Source organism: Penicillium waksmanii (assembly GCF_028829765.1).
Source record: "Penicillium waksmanii strain IBT 27052 chromosome Unknown utg000008l:1.0-5622682.0:1.0-5626561.0, whole genome shotgun sequence".
Lineage (NCBI taxonomy): Eukaryota > Fungi > Ascomycota > Eurotiomycetes > Eurotiales > Aspergillaceae > Penicillium > Penicillium waksmanii.
The window spans coordinates 5,386,056-5,411,306 of NW_026643254.1; the positions used below are offsets into that span (position 1 = coordinate 5,386,056).

General features: G+C 48.5%; 6 protein-coding genes across 6 annotated transcripts; 3 read left to right on the forward strand and 3 right to left on the reverse strand.

The window, feature by feature from the left end:
- Nucleotides 1-6,567: 6,567 nt before the first annotated feature.
- N7481_010320 (uncharacterized protein) lies at nt 6,568-7,138 on the reverse strand (the record flags this gene model as incomplete). The annotated part of the gene is made up of 2 exons (XM_057269539.1): nt 6,568-6,969; nt 7,019-7,138. The coding sequence occupies 2 exons, from the start codon at nt 7,136-7,138 to the stop codon at nt 6,568-6,570; spliced, it is 522 nt and encodes a 173-aa protein (XP_057120216.1).
- Nucleotides 7,139-7,974: 836 nt separating this feature from the next.
- Nucleotides 7,975-8,598, forward strand: N7481_010321 (C2H2-type zinc finger protein; the record flags this gene model as incomplete). Its single annotated transcript, XM_057269540.1, has 1 exon — nt 7,975-8,598. One exon carries the CDS (start codon nt 7,975-7,977, stop codon nt 8,596-8,598), a length of 624 nt encoding a protein of 207 aa, XP_057120217.1.
- A 2,221-nt stretch (nt 8,599-10,819) lies between these two features.
- On the forward strand, nt 10,820-11,459 carry N7481_010322 (uncharacterized protein; the record flags this gene model as incomplete). The annotated part of the gene is made up of 3 exons (XM_057269541.1): nt 10,820-10,822; nt 10,904-11,040; nt 11,093-11,459. The coding sequence occupies 3 exons, from the start codon at nt 10,820-10,822 to the stop codon at nt 11,457-11,459; spliced, it is 507 nt and encodes a 168-aa protein (XP_057120218.1).
- Nucleotides 11,460-12,267: 808 nt separating this feature from the next.
- Nucleotides 12,268-12,689, reverse strand: N7481_010323 (uncharacterized protein; the record flags this gene model as incomplete). The annotated part of the gene is made up of 2 exons (XM_057269542.1): nt 12,268-12,407; nt 12,464-12,689. Coding segments are annotated over 2 exons (366 nt in total), but the record flags the coding sequence as incomplete, so codon positions are not given.
- Nucleotides 12,690-20,867: 8,178 nt separating this feature from the next.
- Nucleotides 20,868-21,404, reverse strand: N7481_010324 (uncharacterized protein; the record flags this gene model as incomplete). The annotated part of the gene is made up of 1 exon (XM_057269543.1): nt 20,868-21,404. One exon carries the CDS (start codon nt 21,402-21,404, stop codon nt 20,868-20,870), a length of 537 nt encoding a protein of 178 aa, XP_057120220.1.
- A 1,268-nt stretch (nt 21,405-22,672) lies between these two features.
- N7481_010325 (uncharacterized protein) lies at nt 22,673-24,466 on the forward strand (the record flags this gene model as incomplete). The annotated part of the gene is made up of 2 exons (XM_057269544.1): nt 22,673-23,011; nt 23,060-24,466. 2 exons carry the CDS (start codon nt 22,673-22,675, stop codon nt 24,464-24,466), a joined length of 1,746 nt encoding a protein of 581 aa, XP_057120221.1.
- Nucleotides 24,467-25,251: the final 785 nt, after the last annotated feature.

Below are 25,251 nucleotides of genomic sequence, written 5' to 3' on the forward strand. Positions count from 1 at the left end.
AACTTTTCCCGGCCAGCAAATTCTCAAAACGAAGCATGCTTTCCCGGACTTTGGAAGGTCTTTTCCATTTGGGTAGCCCAAGGAGAATGATCTTCATATCTGTCAGGTTCTCTGTATGCAGAAACCCCACCTGATAATCCTCCGGCTTCAGATTCGTCAGGTAGGCCGGAGGTTTCACGACGACACTTCCATTCAGCATACAAACGAATTTGTCTGCCCTGTCCGGTCTGTTAGAAGGGTGATCTTGTGGCATGATGGTGGACTGCAAGGTAGTGTTGATGCTCTGGCCACAGAGCTTCGACTGCTCCCATTTCCAGACAATCTCCTCGGTTTTCGAATATAGAAAAGGAAGCCTGTTCACAAAAGCTTCAGAGGAGCGATGCACCGGAGATGGAGGCTTGTCTTGATCAGGATTAGCTTTTATGTTTGCCATAGCTGGAATAAGATATCACATACCGATGGGCTTTTTACGGAAGCGATTGAAGTCGAGCTTTGAGTGTCTATACGATGTTTTGTAATCGAGATCCATTTTTTCGTAGTCGTCAATACCAGAACGGACCGGAAAGCAATGCGCTGAAGCTGGGATAGACAAACCGGCGATCCGACGGCTTGTATAGGGGGGATAATATAGTGTAAAAATAAACCAAGACACTTATATGCAAGATGATGTCGAGAGAAAAGCATCCACGCCGAGCTATGCAGCTATGCAGTAATAGCGGCAAGTTTTCCAAAACAGATTCTGAAATTGGATGGTGATGGATCATAATTTAGATCATTCAGTGATGATTCACCTAATACTATGCCGTTGAGACTTGAACTGATTCCACCCGTGCAGCAACTAATGATACACAAACACAAATTTCGACCCCTCTCAGCCCTAGCAGGGAGGCCAAAGTTCGAAACATTGTAATTGTGGAAAGAGGTTCTCAGTCTCGCCACAGAGAAGGCTTTTTGGGTACTGTATACGCTGCCTAGGACTCATAATAGCCATGGGGCTAGCTATGCCATCAAACCAATTTCGGTAACTCCAGTACTTTTTACCATGGCAAGGCATGCATCATTCTTTTCCGATAGCTTTACTGCAGCCTACTATGTAGGTTATGATGCGAGAAAAGATCTTTGAAGTGGTCCTTCCTATTCGAATTAAGAGACTAGATTTTTTTCTTGTATCTGATCATCAAGTCAATATACCAGCCCTTCAGGCCATCCGTTGTGCCATAGGTCCGACAGAAACATAAAATACATTGATATACAATTCTTCTCGGCGGCCACCCCGACAAATCTCCTGCCACGCTTTGACATGAAACATTTCCGTGACCACGATGCGATCCGGCTTTGATTGCATAATTTCAAGGACCATTTTGATATCTTCTTCTAGATATTGGATCGGATTTTTGCTGTAAAACACATTTGCAGAGGTGGTGGCTAAATCACGAATGGTGCAGTTAGCAAATGGCTTAATCCCCCAAACCAGACAGATTCTGGAAAGAAGGAGCGGATCTAACGATAAGAATGCATGCGTGTAATAGTCTATCACCTCCGCTCTGTTTTTGACATCAATTCTTTGGGGAAGTACTGCCGCAACCCTGACTTCTTCGTTCTGGAACGCCCTTTGAAGGCTTGTGAGGATGGACTGCAGCTGCCCCATCGAGAGGTCAGAGGAGAATATTGGTGACATTCTCAGATGCTCCAGCATGGCAGAATAGAATAGCTCGTCACGTAACCAGATCTCTTTCGACTCGTAGCCCCGTATGTGCAGAGCGTCAATACCCATGAAAGCGTAGCATATTAGAGCGATACTGGCTCCCACACCAAATGGTCTGTAAGGAAAACAAGGTTGTTCGAAGCACGTTTGAGCAAAGCTAGACTCTTGCGATGAAAATTGTCCAAGAAGGAACATAATATATCGGATCTGCATTTCCAAGTCTTCGTAGGACATAGTATGCAAGCCTTGAGATTCGCATAAAGCGTCGCGGATATCACTGAGCCAGGACTGCAACTGACTGTACTGCAAGACGAAACTCTTCTCCCAGTCATAGTCACTCCGGTATATTACGGCCCACAAGGAGCCTTCATTTCCGGGGAGCATTGCAGTAATGAATAAGTAGTTTAGAACCAGTAAGAGCTGATGGAAGGTGTGGGATTTCTCGGCTAACAGAATGTCAGGTGCTGGAATTTGCTGTTGGAGTCGAGGTGGCAAGGAAACCTGAATATTGTTAATCGTGAATGCTTATGTACAACGAGACTGCAGAATTTACCGGAAGTGCCATATCAAAGTATGACTGCGTAGAGCCGAAAGAGCTCGAGCGTTCCTCAGGATCGCCTGTACTGAGCGGAAAGCGACCGACGGGACTGAAAGGTGACTTCTGCGAGGTCGCCACTTCGCCTTCGTTTTTCCAATCTTTTATCAGGCCGTTGCTGGCTTGGAAATATCTTGAATAAAAGGCGTCGGTAGATGGAAATTGGCATTCATACCACGTTTGATTGGCAACTTGTCCGGTCTCACAGGCCTCTCTTTGTGCATCGATGGCCCTCTCATTCCGCTCATGGTAATGCGTTCGCTCGGCCTCGAAGACAGCCTTTCGCCGCTTCGAACTTTCTGGTTGGGCTGGCGGCATTTTCTTCTGCCCCAAGGTCTTCTGCCCCAAGGCCAAAGGGACCCGTTCTTCATACAAACATAGATCCGGTTGCCCACGGTCACAGCAAGACTGACAGGCGGGTATATCTCTATTGCATCCTTTTTTGGAAACACGACAGGGGATGCAGGGCCGCCGTAACTGTCTAGAGCATGAGGCTGCCAATCCATGAGACTTTGTCATGGCTTTGGAAATAATCAATCAAAACTGGAATTGATCGCAGATGTATTCTCTTGATTCTATCAAAATGGCGAAGCAATTTGTAATAAGAAGAACGGTCGAGATAGTTCGTGGCTTGGGGATATCTGATTTGGATGAAACTTTGATAAAAGTGAGATGCAATCAAAGCGACACTGAGTCTACTTTAAATACACCGACAACCGTGGTCATGATCTCTTCAGACGGCATTTTCTTTAACATTCTTCAAGGCTTTGGTGGCGAGCTGTACGGCTCCTAAAGTGGTAAGTAGTGAGCCCTTTCGGCATACTGGATCCGATGCTGCCTGAAAATACATGGTATTATCTGGAGTGTCGCGACACTCAGCATGCCTTGACACTTTCACCCCTTATTATCTGGACAGAAATAGCCTGTGGTCTGGAGTCACATCAATTGTGACATGCTGAGAGAATTGTAGTGACCCGGGGAATACCTTCCGCGTTCCCAGGAGTAACAAAGCGCCTTGGGTCCTCAATGCTGATTTTGCCATCAGAAAGTAAACCCCTGGATCCATCGAAGAGATCCTAGGAGCATGATGCGACCTATAGCTGGACGCTCTAGTCGGATGGACTGGGCCAAGGATTGGAGCCCTTTATAAAGCTGCCCTCCTGTCTCTTGACCTTATGCCAGGTTTCTCCCAAATTCACACCCTCTCACACTTCTTTTACATCATGGTTCGTCAAGTCTTCTCACGACATATTGCCCATGGGAAACTAAACAGATTAGTAGTCTCAAATCGGAGACCTGCCTCCAGAAATAGTGTTGAAAATTGCCACATACCTACATGGTAGCGCAAAGTTCGCTCTTGCAAGATCCTGCAGGTCGCTGAACCACCTTCTACGAACGACAATTCTCCAATTCAATATCGAATATCAGAACCGCAATCTTCTTGGCCTAGCCGCCAAAGATGACAATATTGATCTTACGCTCATGTTGCTTCATCACGGAGCAAACGTCAATGCCTTCTTTCGTAGGAGAACCCCGGTCATGAGGGCCCTCAAATACTCTTCATCCACCGTGCTCAAGCTGCTACTGAAAAGTAGTAAGCTAGCTATCAGTGTCCAAAACCGAGAGCAGGAAAGCGCCCTGTGGTATGCGGTCAAATATGGCTCATGCTCGACGCTGCAGCCCATACTGGAACTAACGGACTGTGCAGTCGATCTTCGGCATCAGAGAGGCCAAACCGCACTCCACCTCGCCGTCTGGTGGGGCAAAATTGGGTTGGCGGAGTTGTTGCTGTTCAAAGGCAGTGACCCCTACTTACCCGACGAAACTGGCAGTTCGCCCTGGGCATGGGCCGCCCGATATAACCGGCCGTCTATGAGAGCCGTTTTTCTAAAGGGTCAAGACTGTTTTCACCTAGTGCAAGATAATTTCGATGAGCCAGCGCTGCATCAGGCGATTCTTCATGGACCGGTGGATGCTGTGAATGTGCTCTTGAGACAAAAACGTCCTGGTGTGGCGACGATCGATAGTCATGGTGCGACAGCACTCCATCTTGCTGTCCGCAGTCGACGCTTGGAATTGGTTGTCCTCCTTCTCCAGCATCCCCATTCTGACGTGAACTGTGTGGATAATGTTGGAAATACACCGCTTTGGTGGTCGACGTTTCTGTCATATGACGAGATAACGGAAAGGCTACTCGCTGTAAAGAACCTTGATGCCAACTTGATCGGCGGCTTCGGTCGGCTAGACACACCCTCGGCACCACTACACCATGCCGCGACTCGACTGGATACCACAATTTTGAAGCAGCTGCTGGCAGCTCCAGGTATCGATCTGAACATCTGCGCCGCAAGACAGACCCCTTTTTCTGCCGCCGCCGCTGCAGGCCGAGTGAGCGCAATGAGAATCCTTATGTGTCAGAGGGGCGTCGAAATCAATACGGGTGGAATTTTAATGGATCCTCCTCTCTGCCAAGCGGTGGTAGGAGGCCACTTGGAGGCTGTGAGACTGTTGGTGCAGCAAGGACAGCGACTCAGAATCAACCAAGGTACCTTGACGATGCATGACACGGCTCTGGGGATTGCCGCTCGTGCGGGTGACCTGGAGATAGTCCAGACTCTGTTAAGACACGAAAGGATTGACCCCAACTTGGAAAACCGTTGGCTGGAGTCTCCGTTGGTGTTGGCAGTCAAAGGCGCCCATGTCCTTGTCGTCGACGCTCTGCTGGCGGATCCAATGGTGGATACGTCCAGTTTGCGAGTCGCACGAGCAATCGCGACACACGAGGGTATCCGAAGGGCCATTCAGTATGAGATGGATGATTGCAGAGCCCGCTGTGAATCGATTAAGGCACACTGGTCCCTGGAATAGTGGACGCGGGTAGTCTGCGTGGACGGGTGCTGAGGTAGTGCTGCTTGAGGTGCTGAATATGGGCTACAGAAAAGTGCCGACCAGCACTGATACACGATGCGCAACGTGCACTGCAGCGTATAGCGAGCATGAAAGGAAGATAACCATTGATCTCACAAGACGTGGTGGTAACCAGATTGCCTTGAGAAGCTGCAGAAACTGCGTTGCTCTTGCCACGGGTTTTTCAACGTCGTGCATCAAAGGTTAGAACGTGCGTGGACTGTCTGTCAACGCAACACGGGTGACGAATGGCCCAGGATATTTGATGGCAGGGATTTTGTCTCCCACAGTAATATGCTATATTTAAAATCTATGGAAACCCGCTCTGTTGTGCACAATCAATCTTCTCCCATTCTTCTCCAATGAATCCACTCACTACATGCTCCTCACCAGCCGACCGACCGGCCAAGAGACAGCGAAGACTCTCTGATGACACTTGCAACGACCCGAACGCAGAGGATATTTCACCCGCTTCACACTCTACCGCAGCGAGCAACCTCCCTACGACGCAACTTAAGCAAATCCTGCGCCGCAATGTCGACCTCGCCCTACCGGCCCTTAGACTCTTGGATCTGTATCTATGTCTATGGGAAAGTTATGTTGTGAAATCGGCGGAGGGTATCTGGCTTGAAGATGAGCGGCGCCAGTTATGCGAGTCCAACGAATTGCTGGAAAAAGAGACTGATAGTCTTCTTCAGTGCTGCAACCGACAGGCAGTGGAGTTAGAGGGCCGAAAACGGACAGTGAAGGCATTCCACGGGAATGTCATGTCGGCCTTGCAAAACATCGACCTCCCTTACTATCACATTGAAAGACCTTGATTCATGCATGGAGCCATACGTCTTTTGTCCGTCAAGGAATACTTATTCTTTTCGATAGTACAACTTCGGCTGGAACTTCCACGGAAACGTGATTGGCCATGTATGTAAAGCACGGCAAAGCTCCACGACCCCTTAATTGCTGTCTTGTGATATTTCTTAAATAGCTTCCATGACTTCAATTCTCAGCCACCTATAAGCTACTTATATCTTGTACTGTGATAATGTGATTTTCTATCCATATATGGTTCACTTTCACATAGAAGGTCTTCTATCGGCAAACATGAACAGCTTGGTTTCTTTCTTACAGTTCAAAGATAGACGTAAGGCGATCATTGCAGCTCTTACCGAATCAAACGCCCATCCTATCTTTTCGGCTATCTCCCGGTGTGATCAATTCATTTATGATATACTGTGACGTGTGAGGTCGGATGGATCCGGCTTTGAATATCAAGGGGCAAAACATAAAATTGGACAAACACCTCAATTTACTTGACTATCTCATAGATAGAGTGGAATATAAATTGACCAGGATTCTATCACTAACCTCGCTCGCAATTCATCAGCCCTGTCAGTTGGCCTTCCGAGCACTGCTCCCAATCATTGAGAATGCTGATCAATCGCCCGCGAGAAGCCTCCAATGCTTGGTTGAGATGATCAAATTGAGATAACTGCTCGTCATGATGAGCCAGAAGCAGCCCCTTTTCATTCTCCAACCGTGCATTCTCCCTTGTCAACTCCTGGTTGGTCTGTACGAGCCTCTCACAGCCAATATGTTTCGACATGCATGAGTCCCACAGTCGTCGGTAGAGCCCAAGGATCCGGGCTGCTTGAAAGGCGAGTTTGGGATCATCCCGTTCAAGCTCTGTAAGAAGCTGTAGTATCGGCTGGAAGGGTTCTGCTGCTGGAGTTTGTTCTTCGTCGGCTGGAGGCTGGGAGACCGGCTGCGTTGATTAGCATCGTGCACGACATTACAGCTCAAATAACTCTCACCTGAGTAGGAGTTCCTTCAGCTGTCAATTCCGGGTTCAGTCGCTCATCTGGACCTGAAGTTGGATCGGAGTTGGTCTTTTCGTCCCCTTGTATGTCGTGGCACACAGTAAAAGCATCCATTTCTCTGTTCAAAGTAATATATTCGAGAACCTGGATATATGCAGTATGGATGGCTTAAGCTCGATTTCATCTAATTTATAGCCACGAAGATCGATGAAGCTAGCAAATTCGGTTCTCCATCATGCTCAACGCCTGATCATGTTGATAAACCAATCGTGTATTAGCAAGAAATATGTGGTCAACAAATAACACAGTTTGAAAGAAGTGAAGCAACGTTAACTTGGTAATTACTGACAAAAAATGAAGAAATTCGCACAAGAGAAAAGTTTACAAGTGACAGTCGGAATAAGCTTTGGTTGTCTCAGCGTGGAACCATCACCGACACTTCAGCCGTTGAAACAGTGATAAATGAGATGTCGCTCAAACAAGTTTTTGCTATACCTGTAAATTGAACCAACTGGACGTTGTCAAAAGTCTTCCGGGAAAGAAATAGGAAAATGTCCCTACTTCCGCCGATTTGCATATCGACGTTTTCTTTTGTATATCTGCTCGCCGTTTGTATCAAGCTACTGGCGGCCTCAGCCTATCACACACTCAGAATTTTGCCGCCCAAACCTCCCCCGTTGCAGATTGGTTTTTGGATTATGCAATCGCCACTGTCGTATTTCGCTTTCTTCTACTCTGTACAAAGCAGCCATCAGTCACAATGCGATACCCCTTACGTGCAATTCCCGAACGATTGTTTCCAAATGAATTCGCATTTTTTGAGCCAAAGATCTCTCATGAACGAGTCGAACGACCAATGGCCCTTGATTCCCGAAAATTGCTTCATATCACGTCCTATCTGTGTGCCCTTTCCACAACCGTCGCTTGGGATGTTTAATCCAGGAGATACCATGCGGCAGATCCGTCGAAATGATCTCTTCGGTTGCGGCTTTCAACGACCAGGACACTTTCCCGATCTTAGATTCATCCATTGCGAGCCGATCCCTGTCATTTATTGGCTTGAACATATGCCACATTCGTATCCTTTCGGCCCCTCGCAGCCATTCTCCAAGCCTAATGCCTGTGAGGCAAAGGTTGCCCCTACCTGCAACCCCTGTTCTATGCGACTTGACAGCAATGAAGTGCTTGCAATGAGCCCAGTTTCTCTAGGGCCTACAAACGCCACGTCTCTGTCTTCCTCTCAGGTACCTCCGGACTGGAGCTTCCGGAAATTACCACACAAAATACCCCAGCGGCAGTTCGAATGCACATACCCGGGCTGTGACCGCCAATTCAGGCGCCGAACGGCCCTCGAGCGACATCTGATATGCCACTCAGATGAAAGACCATACGTATGCTGGGTGCCAGAATGTCATCGTAGCTTCAAACGCTCGGACAATTTGAAAGCTCACTACCCGACTCATGCCAAAATGGGCGGTCGCAACCGCTATGTAGCAACCTTGGACAATACGAGTCCTGCCTACAACCCTAAGTTTCGCGGTCGATTGACATTGGAGGGCTGGCCAGCTTTCTAATATCGAGAAGATTCAAGTTTTTACCTAGAACACGATGCTTATGTTCCGCAATGACCACCCCTTCCATTTCATGGCTTGCGTCTGAGGTCCCGGCCGCCTTAAAGTATGAAATGTTTCCCCCAAGACGTGAGATGAATTTGTTTTTGCCTCCCAAAGGATTTTTCTCGCCTGCCGCCGGTTGCAAATAAATAATGTATAGCCAGATTTTAATGTAATTCGCGTGTGATGCATACAGTAAATATTGATATACTAACCATGCTATCAATTCAGCGGTTTCTAGAACCATTCTCTGGAACCATAAACCCCAAAAGAGGTTGCCCATCCCGATAAATGTAGTGACAATGATTAAATGATCGACCTATTGTCAGGAAATTATACTAAAAGTAAAAAGCAGCATTAGATTAGACACGAATCAACCAATTTGTGCTTTGAAACTTTGGCTCCCTTTTGTCAAATCCATTGGATTGAATATTCGTGTTATCTCAATAGGAGCAGGACTCTCATATAAGCTTCAGGCATACAACGAATTTTTATTTTATTTTATTCCATTTCATCTCATTTCTGTGCTAAAAAGGTAGACTACTTGTGAATTGTGAATCGGAGACCTGGGCAGCGAGGTGCAAGAAAAGACCCGTGCTGGGCTTAGGGCTCCATAGTCAAATGGTAGTCTTGATTGATAGAACAGAAGTAGCATAGCCTAGCAAAAGCTTTAAAAATCAAACACGTTTTTGTGTTCAGCAATCTGTCATGTTCGAAGAGCTGTTCGGGCCCGAGGGAGTAGTCGGGGCCGCCGATAGTGCTGTTACTGACACATGTTGGTTGTGGCAGACGAAGAAATCAGTTGGGATTCAATGCCTTTCGTCAAAGTCCTTGATTTATTGCTGGCGGTACACAAGCTTCCCTTAACCAGGGGCTCCACGACCTTGTAACTTGCCGCATCCCCTTCTTCATTGTGGAAGTTGATCAAGCCGCTTTGATGTACCTCAACCCATGCGGTACCCTGATCAGAGCCACATAGTATGGCTTTAAAAGACGACGAATTGGAGTGTGTGCCTTTGGTTTCTGGGTTGAGGTCTCAAAGATGTCAGAAAAATTTCTCCTAGTGAATAGATTGCGTTACTGACTGGAACATGATATGCCGTCAAGAGGCGCAAACGACTCGGAGATCCCGGTGCAGTCGAAGTTCCCCGTGGAATACACAAAACATTGGTTATTATGGTCAATGATCTGAAACATTCCACCAAAGACCATCGAGATAAGCGAAGAATAAATAAACAAACGATACATGTCTTTTTCGCTTTGGAGATGGGGTGTCTTCAGCAAAACGGGATCTGTCTTGCTCTTCCAAGCAGGAATTTTGCGACACGCCCGAAACTACTTATACTTACGTTTCGAACAAAGCTAAAGGGAATTTGGAGCATATTCTATTTCAGATACGTTTTACAAAGTCATCAAAATCTTGACTTGGCTCAAGAACTCATGCCAAATGTATGTATCAAGACTTTTCTGTGATGAGTTGTCGTGGAAATTTAAATCGGACTCTATTCACTTATCAGTAGCTAACATGCCGCAAGCTTTTATTGTTCCCATAAAATTGATACAATAATTTTGGCTATCTACTTCAAGAGACAATCATCGGTACAAGTTTTAATGCGCCCTTTGACTACGGTCGTACCGCTCCCTTTACAATTTTGCGGCCGCTCAAGGGGTGTACAAGTTACCAGATAGAACCTCAAAACCCCTAAGAAACCTATCAAAGGATCCTTGAAAGAAAAAAAAACTCTCAGTCTCCAAGATCTGTTCCATCAGTAATAGCAGGTTTTAATTACCGGCCGTGTGAGGTCACTCAACAGGATCTTCCCAGGTAACCGCAAACGTTTCCCACAGTACCTTGCTGATAGAGTCTGGCTTTCTCGTCTATCAAGAGACATCTTTAGGATTTCGCGTGGCTCCTGCTGAAGAAAATCAAGATTTCACAGTCATAATACTATAGTCCGGCATCCCAACTATCGGCAGTATATCAAGCCTCTGATTTGACAGATTGAGTGTCCGAACTTGAAACAGTCATCCTCCGAAGCTTGAGACGGCCAAAATTTGAATGAATATGTTACTCACTTACTGCATATTCTTTTTTGGTGCAGCTGCAACAATTCTCGGACAAACAGTCAGCCTTCTATTGCCGGGATTTCAAGGGCGTGAATTGGAAGCGAGCATATTATCTATGGTATGTTTATCTACCGCATGTGAGGAAATGCCGAGATATTAGACTACAAGAATCCGAATTAACTTCTTATCTACATCCTAGGACAATGAAGCGACAACACTACTTGTAACTTGCCCTCAAACCGTCATTGCGCCTAACTGCGGCGTTTCCGAAGCAGGAATGACGGCTATCCTTAAGAAGAACTCCGTACAGCTGGTGGATGTCAACAAAAAGAATAGGTTGGTACCCTGATAAACTCGAAGAATTTTTGATATTAATGAATCATTGCAGCACCGCGTCCCTGTCGTGTCATATTACCGGAACAACTTACGCATCCTGCTATGCTACCAACGAAATTTCGGTTCACGCCACACTCGCTCCGAAAGACCTCAACTGGATGGCACTACCAGTTATGTCCGCGACATCAACTACAACAGGTGCACTAAGCTCCTCAATCTCCACCCAGCAAGTTATGATCACATCTCCCGTGAAGCTGCCATCAGGAACAGAAACGGCTGCTACACCGGCAGCTGAGAGCCAAGGAACATTCTGGCTCAAAACCTCATGGGGCTTATACGCCACAATGGGATCGATTATGGCTGGAACTCTGGGGTACACCTTGCTTTTCCCATTGATAGGCTCGCAATTTCAATCTTGACAGTGGCCAAAGTCTGGAAATTCACTGCTCAGGCTCGCTCGAAAGAAACAGCATCTGCAGCTCGTTCTCCTTTGTTGATACCAGTACCATTTCATATCAGTCATGTTGTATAAATGATGATCAGTCTAGATTATACAGAAGGAATCGTGTCACATATAGATACTCAGATGAGCAGGAAGACACGATACGCTACTGTGTCTAGTGAGGGCCATTTCCTGTCCAAAAAAAGAAGTCTCTTTTTCTGCTTAAGGGTGCCGAAAGATAAGATTTTAGAAAACTTTCGATGCAGACGTCCTTGATTTGAAATCTTTTAAGTTGTGTAACAGAGCCAGATAGGCGTATTTCCAAGTTCATAATCATGGACCGGACGTAAAGAGTTCTCCCAAGTATGGCTTTTCCGGGACTCACAACACTCGTGCAAGTATGAATTCCGCATACGCAATATTTCAAATGTGTTCGATGGGGTTTAAAGTCCCTGGACAGAACTACAGTGTTGTTATAGTAGTTACAGTACTGCAGTGCTAGGGATGATAGAATTTCGAAGAAAAGAAGTTGAGCTCCGAAGCAAATACACCTGATCTTTGAACCCCTGGCGAGGCACTTTATCCATCGGTAACCTGCTCCGAAGAAAACGCGAGACAGACCGACTTGCCATCCAGTTAGATGAAACTGACTTCAATCTGAGTATTCGTCTCGGTATTGCATAGAAGGCTGGTGGTGAGCATTCGATATTGAATAATGAGACGGCATCCAAAACTTTCTCGTATTAGATACATGACCTTGGCGAAGAAGACAGATCCTCGCTCACATCATACTCAGGCGGCATCTCGCGCTCCCACGATTGCCACAAGACCAAATACTGTACCACTGAAATTCCATCTTCGGAGATCAAGCGAGAGGCAATGGCGCTAATCGGTATCTTTTTGCCGACCTGGTTGCTCCCGTTAGCTCGGCAGCCCAAAGAAATCCCATGGGCACACTTACATTGCTCGATGTCTCCTGACCATCCATGAGGTGGTGTATGCAGGGAAGACTGGATCCTAGCGACTCTTCGTCGGAATATGTGGCATCATCGCTCTCTGATGCCACAAATCTGCGATCCTCGCTGGTTTCCGACATGTCACCTTCTGTAGAAGTAGAATCGTTATCCGTCTCTTCAATATTCAGGTCTCCGTAACTGGATAGGACCTCGAGGATCTCATTGTCACTTTCCTCTCTTTTCTCTGGCATCTTTAAAATGAAGTGCCACAATTGACTTGGATATTTCGAGCAAGGCAGAGATCATCTCAATTTATAGAATCATGGGCGTGCGGTAGTACTCGGTAGCTTGAGGTTGAAGATATGTGATGATGGGTGAGGAACACAATGCTAAGTTCTAAGAAGAAGCAAAAATAATTTTGCGATGTGTTGGCAGGGACCATCACTGGGCATTAAGATGGTTGAATCACGGAAAGCGCTGACCCACCAGAGGCCCCTGGTTGGCCCAGATGACTCGTGACAAATCATTTGCCTCGTCAACGTTGGTGACGCGGGTGAAACGAGTACCACCGCGGTCAGTCTGCGAGTCGGCCAGAGACAGCGTGTCGTGGACTCATCTCAACAATGACTTGAACTTGATTGATGCACACCCCAATTCTGTAAAGATATTGATTCCTGTCGACAACTTGGGTGTAACTGTTGCGTAATGTTGAGCACCAACTGTCGACTGCAGAATCGTCGCAAGGCCATGACTGAAGACATCAATATATGATCAAAGTCCTCATACCATCTTGAAGCCAGGCGGCGATGGAAAATCTGTGGCACGGCCCATGATGATACACACACCTAGGTGGAAGGGAAGGCGCAGTCAGCCGCAGGATTGGTGGTGGTTGACCATCGTTCTTCCATTAAGATCCTTTGCTTGGCTCTATCTTGATATCATGACGTTGGTTACCGTTATCTAGTTGGCCATGCATTACCGTACCAGAGCTATGCGCTAGAGTTACAGAGGGGCGGAATATAAATAGCCGACAAAGAGCCTAGATTCTCAGGGACACCTACCTCCCTGCAAAAGGATGGCCGACTGCATGGAAATTGACTCCAGTGACGATAGTCGCGAGATGACTGATGCGAATCAGCAACTTGAACGCGAACTTCTTCAGTGCCAGAAAGGTTCATCTCCAACTGCTGTGCATTCGCGGCGAATTGTCTCGCTCGGGGTTTCTCCTCATTACGTGAGTCACTGGACCTCTACCGATGCCTTTCGGGAACTATATCAGAATTGGTATGTGTCTATCGTCTTGTCGGATCATGGGACTAAATCAAAAACAGGAAGGACGCCATATTGGAACGGTTCCAGATCGATCGAATCGCCTTCCGGCCATACTTCGTCGACGCCCGCGATTATTACGCCGTCTTGGTACCAGACCCCGCAGACCCCGAGGGCCGCCGATCCCTGGGATTCATCAAGTATGACAAAAAGTCCAGTCGGGTCACTTTGGCGAACGCCTGCCTGCAATTGCCCTTCGAGGCTCTCGAGTTGGGCTTCACGACCAAGGGCGACCAGAACCACCTGGCGGGTTCCCACGGCGACGGACTCAAGCTGGCAGCCGTGGCCCTGTCTCGGGATGGATATAGATTGCAAGTGGCGGCCAGCCGGTGTTCCTGGAATTTTTATTTGCGGGAGCCATGCAAGTCTCGCCTCCATTGCACCATCACCCCATCGCGCCAATCTGGGTCCACCCGGACGGACTGGGCCGAAGATATCGCCGGACTGCGCTTCCACCCCGAGCGAGATGTGGCCGTGCTCATCGGCCCCGGACGCACCACCCAGGGTCGGCCGGTGGCACCTGAAGAATTTCTTGAGTGGCTGCAAATATTGTTGGATATTCGTGGCCTCGCCTACCCGTCCTCGGTTGTCGAGACAAGCCACGGGGACCTGCTTTTTGACCAAAACCTCCTTGGTAGGATTTATGCCCACGGCGTGCTAATATCTGGAACAAACTCGATTTACCCGTTCAAAGTTGGTTATAACTTTACCGAGGGGAAATTCAATCGCGATCGGCGATGGCTCATGGACCGGCATGGACTGGCAGAGCGAGTGTGCCGGATCTGGGAGTCCGCCCTTCAAACGCACGAGGACGTCCTTCTTCCGATATGCGTGAGCCTCCTCCGAAAGACACCAGCGCTGATGGACGTTAGTCTGGCTGCTGATTTGCTCTTACCCTCGACGATATCCCGCATCTGGACCTATTTGCTACACGAGTCCAAGGGCAAGGACTTTTTCTATTGCGAAACATCCGGAGCCCAGGTTTGTCGGAAGTCCAATATCCGTATCCCTTGTCACAGGCTAACGCAAATCTAGGATGTCAAGATGATACGAGAGACCATTGGAAAAAGGCCCATGAGGCTGTCACGAGAATTGTGGCGCCTACTGCGGTCGACTTCGCCTATCCGCAGTGCTGCGGAAGAACTTTCAATGCTTTTCCAGCATGCCGAGGTCTGTAGCCCCCCAGATACCACCTTTTCGAGAACCGTGCGGAAGGCACTGAGAGCATGTTTTGCCTTGCTGCATTCGATGCAGGAGATTCAAGTGGTTTACGTCAAGGGGTTCGATAGTAGGGCGGATGTTGTGTATACTCCTCAACAAAGGACACTGAAGGTCCACCGCCGATGGCTGGACTTTGACGATACACATCAGCGAACGTCATGTCGGAACTGGATTCTTCGTAGTGCGAATAAAGAAAAAAGAAAGCGCGAACCCTTCTTTTGCGACCACATCATTGAGGAGCTCTTATCTCTTTCCATCTCGTCGGTGTTTGGAGGCTGTCAGACCCCTCGGACCACCGAGATGAGGTATATGCGCCATATCCGACGTCTACTCCGGTACATGCCACACCAGATCACTTTGGCGCCCTCGGAGCGCGGCTTGACGGTTGCTTGGGAAGATAATGAGACAGAGCTGTTTCGGAAGCATAGTCTCGATGGGGCGGCGTATCATGTGATACTACACGAGGAAAGCTGTATCGACATGAAGCAGGAGCTCCTCCACTCGGACCCAGGTAAGACCCTCTCGATCGTCATTTAGGACTGACAATTAATTCTGATACTTGCCATATAGTTCTGGACTCGTCGGACCTTGCAGTCTGCGGGTGCCGTCAGCAGTTCGTTCCGCAGCGGACCAAGCAATGCCTGTTCGCAGACTTGGATGAATTCAAAAGGTACTACGCGATGGTTTCACTCAACGAAAGGTCTGCATTGTACGGTCTAGTACCGGAGTCTTTGTATCCCCTAGCGGTGGCGGAGATTGGACCCTCCGTTGTCGTTGGCGATCAGCCTCTCGGTGATGTCCAACACAGGCACGGGCCAATCGATTGTTCGGGTCCGCCGCGGATCAAGAGAAAAACAGCTTCATCTGCCCAAGAGCCGAGAAGCAAAAGACGGAAGTATATGGACTGAGCAAGTCATGTCTCAAATCACCCTCACATTGCTATCGCGTTTCGCTGTCCTCGAAATAACATGACGATTAATGAGAGTTGTACAGTAGCTCACTTTGACAAGGAGTGGATGGTCCATGACAGGCTACATATTGTTCATTTAGCTCTGTGCCCTGGCCAATATCCTCTCTAGGTAACCTTACCAGAGCATGATGAGAGTTACCGGCGTAAGTTTTGGGCATCTCCTGGCGCTCGAGAAACTTAAGCGAGGTCACAGAGAATCGGTCATTCAGACGAGTCAAAATGACTGGTTGACTGGATTCGGCCGACCTAACAGAAATCACACATGCAAAGGATTCTTGGCCTTAGAGAAGGATAGAAAAGTCAAACGGAACAAATTGCTGTCAGGTAAGCGATAAGGCCCATATGGGTGAGGTGCTTCGTATAGCGGACGAACGGGATGTATAGTCGGCTTAGTCCACCTGTACAGAACCTCGACTAGTTGCTTTCGGAACGGCTTGATGATGAACCGTCATAGCTACTCAAATAAGACTGCGGGTAGAAATCAGGACCAAGATTCACGTTGAACATTCCACTGTAGTCTCATTGCATCCAGAGTGCATTGCTTCAAAACCAGTCCCATTGTGGCTTGAAGGTAGTGCCTGGGAATATCTGGCTCTCCTAGGAACTATGAATGCAATCCTAGGGGCATAAGCAGTGCTGCTATTACAGTTCGCTTTAATGGACATCCATTCTTTGCGAGGGATTCTTGTAGTAGGAGCTACCTTGATGGATTCGATACGATGATTGCCATGTGGCGGCACGACGAACGATATAAACGCGCCTGGCCGCTCTTCACGAAACCATCATAACCCAACGCGCGATTATATTGCCCTATCCTTGCTCGCCATCCCAATATTCATCATGGTTCGTAACAGATATCCCTTATGTTGGCAACTACATACTAAACTAGAGGCAGCCCCATCTGCGAGGTCTACCGAATTCAATTCTATACAGAGTTGCAGCGTACCTCGAGAGCAGCGAGATATTTGCTCTTGCGAGATCATGTCGAAATCTCAGAACCAGGCTACAGCCGGCCGTACTTGCAATCAACGTCGAATGTCAAAACAGCAATTTGCTCGGCCTCGCTGCCATGAACAACGATATTGACCTCGCCGAAAGACTTCTGCAACGCAAGGCAGACGTCAACGCGTTCTTTCGAGGGAAGACCCCGGTGATGAGGGCTCTCAAGTACTCATCCCATGACGTATTGCAACTCCTGCTGGAAAGCCCCACGCTGGATATCAACTTCCAAAACCAGGCGCAAGAAAGCGCGCTATGGTATGCTGTCACATACGGAACTTGTTCTGTGGTACAGAGCTTGCTGCAGGTCCCAAAGTTACAAGTTGACCTCCCGCACAGGCGAGGACGAACGGCACTCCATCTCGCGGTCTGGTGGGGCAAAACGGGCCTGGCGCGTCTGCTCCTCTCCAGCGGCAGCGATCCTCTCACTACAGATGACTTTGGCAAGTCACCCCGCGCATGGGCATGGCGCATCGGCCGGCCGTCCATGAAGTGGATCTTTGTAGGCCCACAGGAAGCTGGGCACTCGCTCTCTTTCTACAGGCCATCCGCCGGTTATCAGACCACTGATAACAGCGAGCTGCCGCTCCACCAAGCAATAGCCCATGGATCCGCAGACGCTATCAAGCTACTTCTGACGCAGAAGGAACTGGCCCTGGACGCTCAGGATCACAACGGGGATACTCCACTCCACCTCGCTGTTCGATGTCGGCGTTTGGCAGTGGTGGAATTGCTGTTGAGCCACCCGTGCGCCGACGTAAACTGTCGAGACAAAGACGGCAACACTCCGCTCTGGTTGTCGACATTCTTATCGCGCGATGACATGACCGAGAGGCTGTTAAAGGCGGGTGGCATTGATATCAACTTTGTGGGTGGTCGTGGTCAGACCCAAACGCCTTCCACTTCGCTGCACCACGTGGTCGCAAGGAGTGACACTGTCGCTCTGCGGTGGCTTCTCGAGATACCTGGCATCGACCCCAACCTCTGTGTGGCAGGCGTCTCTCCTTTTTCCGTCACGGCCGCGAACGGTAACCTCCATGCGATGGCAATGCTCTTAAAGAAGGGGGGTGTAGAGATTAATGCGACCAACTTCGCGGATCCGCCCATTTGTCGAGCGGCGGAAAACGGCCACCTGGAAGCGGTGAAGCTCTTGGTGCTACAGGGCGAGGCTCTGGCAATTAACCAGAGCACTGTTACCATCCAAGACACCGCCCTGTGTATCGCCGCCCGGGCGGGCGACTCGGAGATGGTGCGAGTTTTACTGCGCCATCCCAAAGCTGACCTCAACCACCAGAACCGTTGGTTCGAGGATCCTTTGTTGCTTGCAGTAAAAGGCGCACATTTGCTGGTCGTTGAAATGCTGCTGCAGGGCCGGAGAATGAGGCTTACCAGTTTGTGGGCACCGCTTCATTTTGCCGAGGAGGGTCCAATTCGGGAGGCAATCCAGAAGCGGGTTAACTATCTTCGCAGCCGTTGCGGTGCAAGTACACCCTCCTCATCATTTAAATGGAGAATCGGGAGAATCGGTGGATTTCTCAAAAATCAGCAAAAGACTTGTACAGCAGGGCGATACAAACTGCATTGAAAGGCCGGTAGAGGTGTAGATCAATGATGACCTGTGGAATGGGATGGTGGAAGGCCAGGAACTTGATGGATTGAGAATAATGCCAACCTTCATATGGCGCGGCGTTGAGAGCTCGACAGTAATCGGGGAGAAATGCTGTCACGGAACTTTTTTCTCCGCATCAATTCATGAGCGACGCTGTCGTTGATCCTCATTTATGCGATATAGCAAACGGGCTTAGATCGAAACATGCGTCGTTATAGAGCTCCATTACGGGTAAGAAGCTGATAATTGCGGCCGTGGAGAACATGTTGGGCTTCGCGTGTCTCCTTCCATGATAGCATATAAGAAACCTCTGAAGATTCTCTTCACTCAGCCCATACAGCTCGTACATGAAGAAATGGACGCACCAGATCGCTCTTCATCGACCGAGCGACCAATTAAAAGACAGCGGCAGCTCTCCAAACACTGTGTGGATGACGCTACCGCCGACCTGCATAGCTTATTCCGAGAATCTTCGGGCCGTGAAAGTAGCGAGTTCAAGGTCAGGATCTTCCCAGTAGCAAAATGGGAGCCTAGTTGACATGTAATAGAACACCACTGGCGCTGCCAGCCTTTTGCCAACTGAGGCCAAGCAGATTCTCCGGATGGGCTCTTCCATCTCGAGGCCAGCTCTCGACCTACTCGACCTATTCCTATGTCTCTGGCAATGTTATGTTGTCAAATCTGCTGAGAAAATCCGGCTCGAGAGCGAACGACGCCAATTTTCGCTGTCCAATGACGAACTAAAAGCCGAAAATGGTCTTCTACAGCAGCGTTGTAATGAGCAGGCCCTGGTACTCTGGGACCGTGGGCGCGCAGCCCACGTTGTTCAGAATGGAATCGTGTCGATATTACGGACGTGTGACCGGAATTTTGACTAGTAAAATCATCTCTGAGTGATCAACAAACACTGGTGAATATGTATGAAAGCGAGGACGCTGGATGGTCTTCTCTTACGATGAACGGGGGTGACCGTTGAGACGTCGATGCAGTCGAGAGTTAATTCTCGTTGAACTTGTGACTATCTATACCTTGCTCAAATAGAAGTATCGATGGACCTTTGATAAATACGATGTCTGGCTCTGATAAGAAGGTTAAAATGGCCTATTGCTCGCTCCCTTTCTAACTCGCAAGTTCGTCGATCTAATACCAATGATCCAGTTCTGTTCTCTCCAGCTCCTTGAACTACCGACGTCCGAGGAAATGAATCATTTGGCCCAAATGGGTTGGTAAATTCCATTTCACATCTCCCAAAACGTATATTTACAGACCATCAAGCAGACTTTGTTTCCGATGATGACATCCACGCAGCCTGGCAGGAGTCCTCTAACGTACCCGCTGTACCCCCCTGCCTTGCTACCGACCGCCGTGGATTGAAGCGAACTTCATTCAACTTATCAGGGGTCTCCAGCTCTGAGGTTTACGGGCTATCTTTGGTCGACTGTGTTTTTTATCCGAATCATGAAACCCAACAAAGCTTTCTGTGGACAGGTCCGGATCCTCTGTCTCCGTCTACCAAGGCGGAGGATATTTTTGTGCACTTTTCCGCCTTCTTACTACCGGAGAAAGTCTACTGGGTGGAATTTCGTCTTTCAAGATTTGACTCTCTCAGTGAGGAGTTGATGGGTGAGCACCTTTTTTTCTTGCCACGATTCGAGACAGCGATGGGGAATCTTTCTCGGGTGCGCAAGCAGATTCTCGACATCATCTCCCAAGTATGCTCTGCAGCGCAGACAGCCCGCTTTCGACTGTCGATGTGGCCTCGCTTGGAACCCCTTCCTTTCACCCAGCACTTCATGATGTCGCCGCACTCCGCCCTGCCTACGTTGCCATGCCTCGATCCGGGGTTCTTCGTCCATAATCTCTGTGGGAATTTCAAGTAGAAGTGGCGGCTGAACTGAAGATACATACATAATCAGAAATACAACGAGTGTACACGAGCACAGATGGTAATTTGGGCTACTCATCCTTTCAAATGAATTTTATTTTGATTTTAAGGCTCAAGGTAAGACCAAACTGTACTAAAGAAGAATGCCCCGGCAATTAACTCATGTGCTCTGTGCTCTATTCTAAAGGAAAATTGTCTCGAGAGATCCGCATTTGGAGCTTGAATGAAAGATAACTTTGTTATTTTTTTTCTCTTATAAGCCTGCTTTTGCCTTTCCGTTTATCGTTATCGAAAACTCCTTGATTTCTCATTCCTTTATTTCATCACAAGAGCAAGAATCTAGTCGTATTCGAGCATCTATTTTTTGCCTGCCTCTTGCCTGTATTCTACCTGCATAACCTCCGCAACATTCCCTGCTAACGGATACGAAAAAGATACCAGAGGCTGATGAGGCTGATCAAAATCACGAGGATACCAAGTACAATATGACCGATAGCCCCATGGTATATAATGCTGCAACGAGGCAGGGAGCCTCGATCATCGAATGCTGCAAAAATGTCGAGATATCCATGCATCTGGTCCATAAGATACCCACCCAAAGCGAGTACAACCACCCCGAGGAATAATTGGGTAAAAAACAAGTTGTCAAATGCAGTCCTCCCATCTCGTACCCAACTTGGGCGAGCGAGAAGTGTGAAACCAAACAAGGAGAAGAGAACCGAGAAAAAGGCGACAATAACCATTGCCTTGCGAAAGTCCCTCATGAGCTCTCGGAATGCGTCGTAAAGGATGAGGCTGTCGGATTCATTGAGGCCAGCTGTTACCTGGTCTCGCAAAGTATCTGCGAAACGAGCAGTGACGGAATTAAAAGCCGCGACGAGCAGCCAAATAGTGGTGAGAGAAAAGACCCAAAGACGAACAAAGATGCGGGATGTATCGGTATGTTGAGACATGGAGTTGAAAACGAGGAAATCGAGATGAATCTAGCCAGAAGCTTGAGCTGCACAATTTCAGGGATCAATTCAGACTGAGGATGAGTAGGTACAGTAAAAGAGAGGGGACAATAGGACGATCATTTGGGCACCAGCATATAAATACTTTCCATATAAAATAGAGGCATATGCGAATGTGTCGTTCCTGCGAGCCCTCACATGACAAAAGTTGGTTGCCTACAATTCCTTTCTGGCTCCAGCTCGTCAATGCATACCTCATAACCATACTATCCTAGGAGCAGACAAGGAATGCCATTCAGCCCCAGCTGCTGGGATGATCGGCAAAATAGATAAGTCTAAAATTGCTCAGAATCCTTATTGCTCCCAGGAATCGGACATAACTTTCTAGGAGTTCTTTCTGAAATGGAAATGCCCGGAACGAATAGATAATCTTGCTACACACTGTTTGCACATACAACTTCATGCCAGTGTACTACTCCTTCTTTTGCTGTATTATGGGTGCACTGAGCATTGGTGGACAGTAAATAGGTTATTTTCGAGGGACCGACTACGGCAGGATGGTACAAACAGACTTGTAATGCTTAAGTTTTATACTCTATTCGCGAGCTTCTAGTACCTTGAGATATGTTCCAATTTTACTTTTCGGTGGTGGCAATTCTTCACCGGCTCGGAGCCAGCACTATGTTCAACCTGTACCTTATGAACATGCCTGTCTCTGACAAACTGGAAAAGCGGCCAATTACTGCTATGGCCTTTGCGGATAGGCTTGTTCCTCGTTCACTCCATTTCCCCAAGTAATGGTATGGTATTCGGCCTGAGTCTGAATATTTTGTCGCAACACATTAGAGCACGGACAGTATAGACTCAGAGATCGCTCAACCAATCTTTAGACCTCCAATCAATCAATCAATCAATCAATCACCTGATTCTATTAGACATGTTCAGTATTAGCCAGTACATCAATTCCTCATCCCGACACTTCGCCGGGGCACAACTATCGCAGCCGCGCGCCCCAAAGGCAGTCTAACGATAGGAGCGGCAATTAGGCCACGGCAGGCTTTGACCAAGCTCTAAGATCGTTTTCAGCAAGGGGGAGCATAACTAATTGTACATACACGGAAATATTTGGTTTAAGCATCGAGTCATTATTTTGAAGTTTAGGAGTTGCATATATTCAATTCCGTGCTGTGTTGTGACGAGATCGCTCTTCGGTTCCAATAACGAGTGGGTCCATGACGAAGTTGATTGGATATCTTCGCGCCCAAGCCATGCCAAGGAACAACGCCGCGCTAATCCTGGTCAACGACCTCCTGTCACCACTCGATGCCCGACTCCTTCTGACTGATGAAACGGAGCCGGTTTTTCACTCTTGTGCATGTGTGATCTCTAGCCACGAAAATGATCTCCTTCGATTGGTCACATCGACAAACATGAAACGTGAAGCCGCGTCTGAATCACGAGGCCGCAATAGTGAGAGTGATGAGCGACCAGCAAAAGTGCCCCGGCGAGGAAGCTCAAGCACGAATCCAGGGCCTTTGAAGCTCGGGCAAGACCCCGGCAGAGTACAGCAGCCACTCTCTCCACTCTCGCCTGATTGTAATAGCGAAGTCAGTTTTCAATCTCGTCTCTCAATAGCCATTTGACTGACTGCCTAGAATCCCAATACCCTAGAGCATCGAACAGCACCTCCGTCTCTCACGCATGCGCCCACCGAGCTCACGGACGGAATATATCAGTGGATACCTGCCCCATCGGAGGTCGACACGCTTGAGACAATGAGTCAACCATCATCGAAAAGGTCCCGATCACGTTCGATCTCAACGGATCGGGGGCGTGCTCGGTCGGTTTCGTCGGAGAACAGCGAGAGCAGCTCGGCCCGGGACACCAGATCATATGCCTACAGAGCCGTCAACTATGTCACTATTTTGGAAACCAAGGGCTGCTTCATGCGACCGTCCCCCGCCGGCCCGGTACCCGACGATATTGCGCTTTGTGAGCGTCTTCTCGGTCAGCCGGTCAAGCCTCCTACCGGTACACTTTTCGACGACTTGTACATCACAGACTTCCATAATGCATTGCGGAACCGATCTGAAGCGCGTCTCCTGGTGGACCTACACCCCCTCATTATGCCATCCGCGGAAAATCAGTACATCCAGGGGAATGAATCTTTGAAAGACGTGATTGATGGATACAATGATCCGTGGCTGAAGACCGAGCCAATATACGGTCCGAAACCGCAGCCCGACCACGCGCGCGGATTGAAGTGGTCGACCTTTTCCGAGAGCCAGCGGCGCAAACTGGGGATCAAGCCGGACGAGAAATCACCGTATACGGCGCGAGAGGATATGTATTTCCCTTACTTGACAGCAGAAATCAAATGTGGGAACCAAGCGTTGGAGCTTGCCGACCGGCAGAATATGCACAGTATGTGCGTTGCCCTGCGGGCTGTGGTCTCTCTGTGCCAAGCGGCGGGCTGCACGGAAGAGGTGCATCGACGGATTTTGGGGTTTTCGGTCTCTCATGAGCTCGAGGGCGTTCGTATATACGGCTACTATCCTGAGATTGATGGTGGCAAAGTGTCATTTTACCGCTGGCCGGTCGCGCAACCCAACATCTGGACCAAAGAGGATCGGTGGACATGTTATCGGTTCGTGGAGAACGTGGACCGCGAATTTCTGCCAATCCATACTCACCGACTATTGCGGATACTTGAAGGAGTTCCGGACCCAGACGAGGGTTCTTTAAGTGTCGTTGTCGACGGGCCTGACTCTCAGCTCTCCGTGGGTGGATCGCAGGAACGTCTGGGGTATCGCAGAGCTGCATCCTCGCAGAATCGTGGTTTGCAACCGGAGCTACGCATGATGGTTCAAACATTACAAGAACAATTGGCTGAGCAGAAGGACCGAGAGGAGAAACGAGAAGCAGAACAGAAGGCACGGGAAGAGAAACTTCTCGCTCAACTAGAGCAGCAAAAGCTCCGGGAAGAGAAGCGAGAAGCGGAACAGAAGGAACTGCAAATGAAACTTCTTGCCCTTTTAGAACAGAAGGATAATTCGAAATGAGCATAAGAATATTATCTATGGATAATGCAAAGACTTTCAACTATGCCTGCGTTAGAGGGCCCTCCCTCTTTTGGAACTAGCGCCCCAGCCGTAGGGGTAGATAGGCCAATGGGGACGCAGTGTGCTTCGACACGTTTACACGGCGACGGCCTCCATTGGGGACGGGCGCTGCCGCACGTTGTAAGCCCTCAAACGACGTGACATGAATGGTCTTTGATGCGGAGGACACGGCAGTATAAAAGTCAGCGATGTCGGACCTAGTCAGACGTGTGAAGCCCAAGTTGTAAGCATTTCGGCCCCTAGAGCGATGTAAGTGGATGTTTCCATTTCTATCATGAGATCGGGATCGAGAGAGAAAGCGGAGGTCATCAAATGGTAATCTTTTGGAGTAAATTGAGACCTTGGAAAGACCGCAGTCAGGAAGGCTGCACGTAGAGTGATCAGTTATTTCGAAGGGGATCTTGTCCTCGTCGAGCTATGCGCTTACTAGCCCATCAAAAACTCATTATATTTTGACAGATGGTGTCCCCGAATTCATAGGTATCATGTAAAAAGAGCAATTCAAGGCTCAAAAACCTGCATTTCGCGTGCTGGGTTTGACGGCCTTGAAACAACCAGACTACTAAAAAGAAGACGAAGGGGAAAACGGTGCTTGGGGTGTCACTATCCTGTGGAAGGACAACAGTTCTGGGGTTAACGATCGGACGGGCCTAGAATTTTCAGCAAATGAGTATAACAGCACACAAGGCATAAGAAAAACATTCACAAGAACACACACTCGGAAT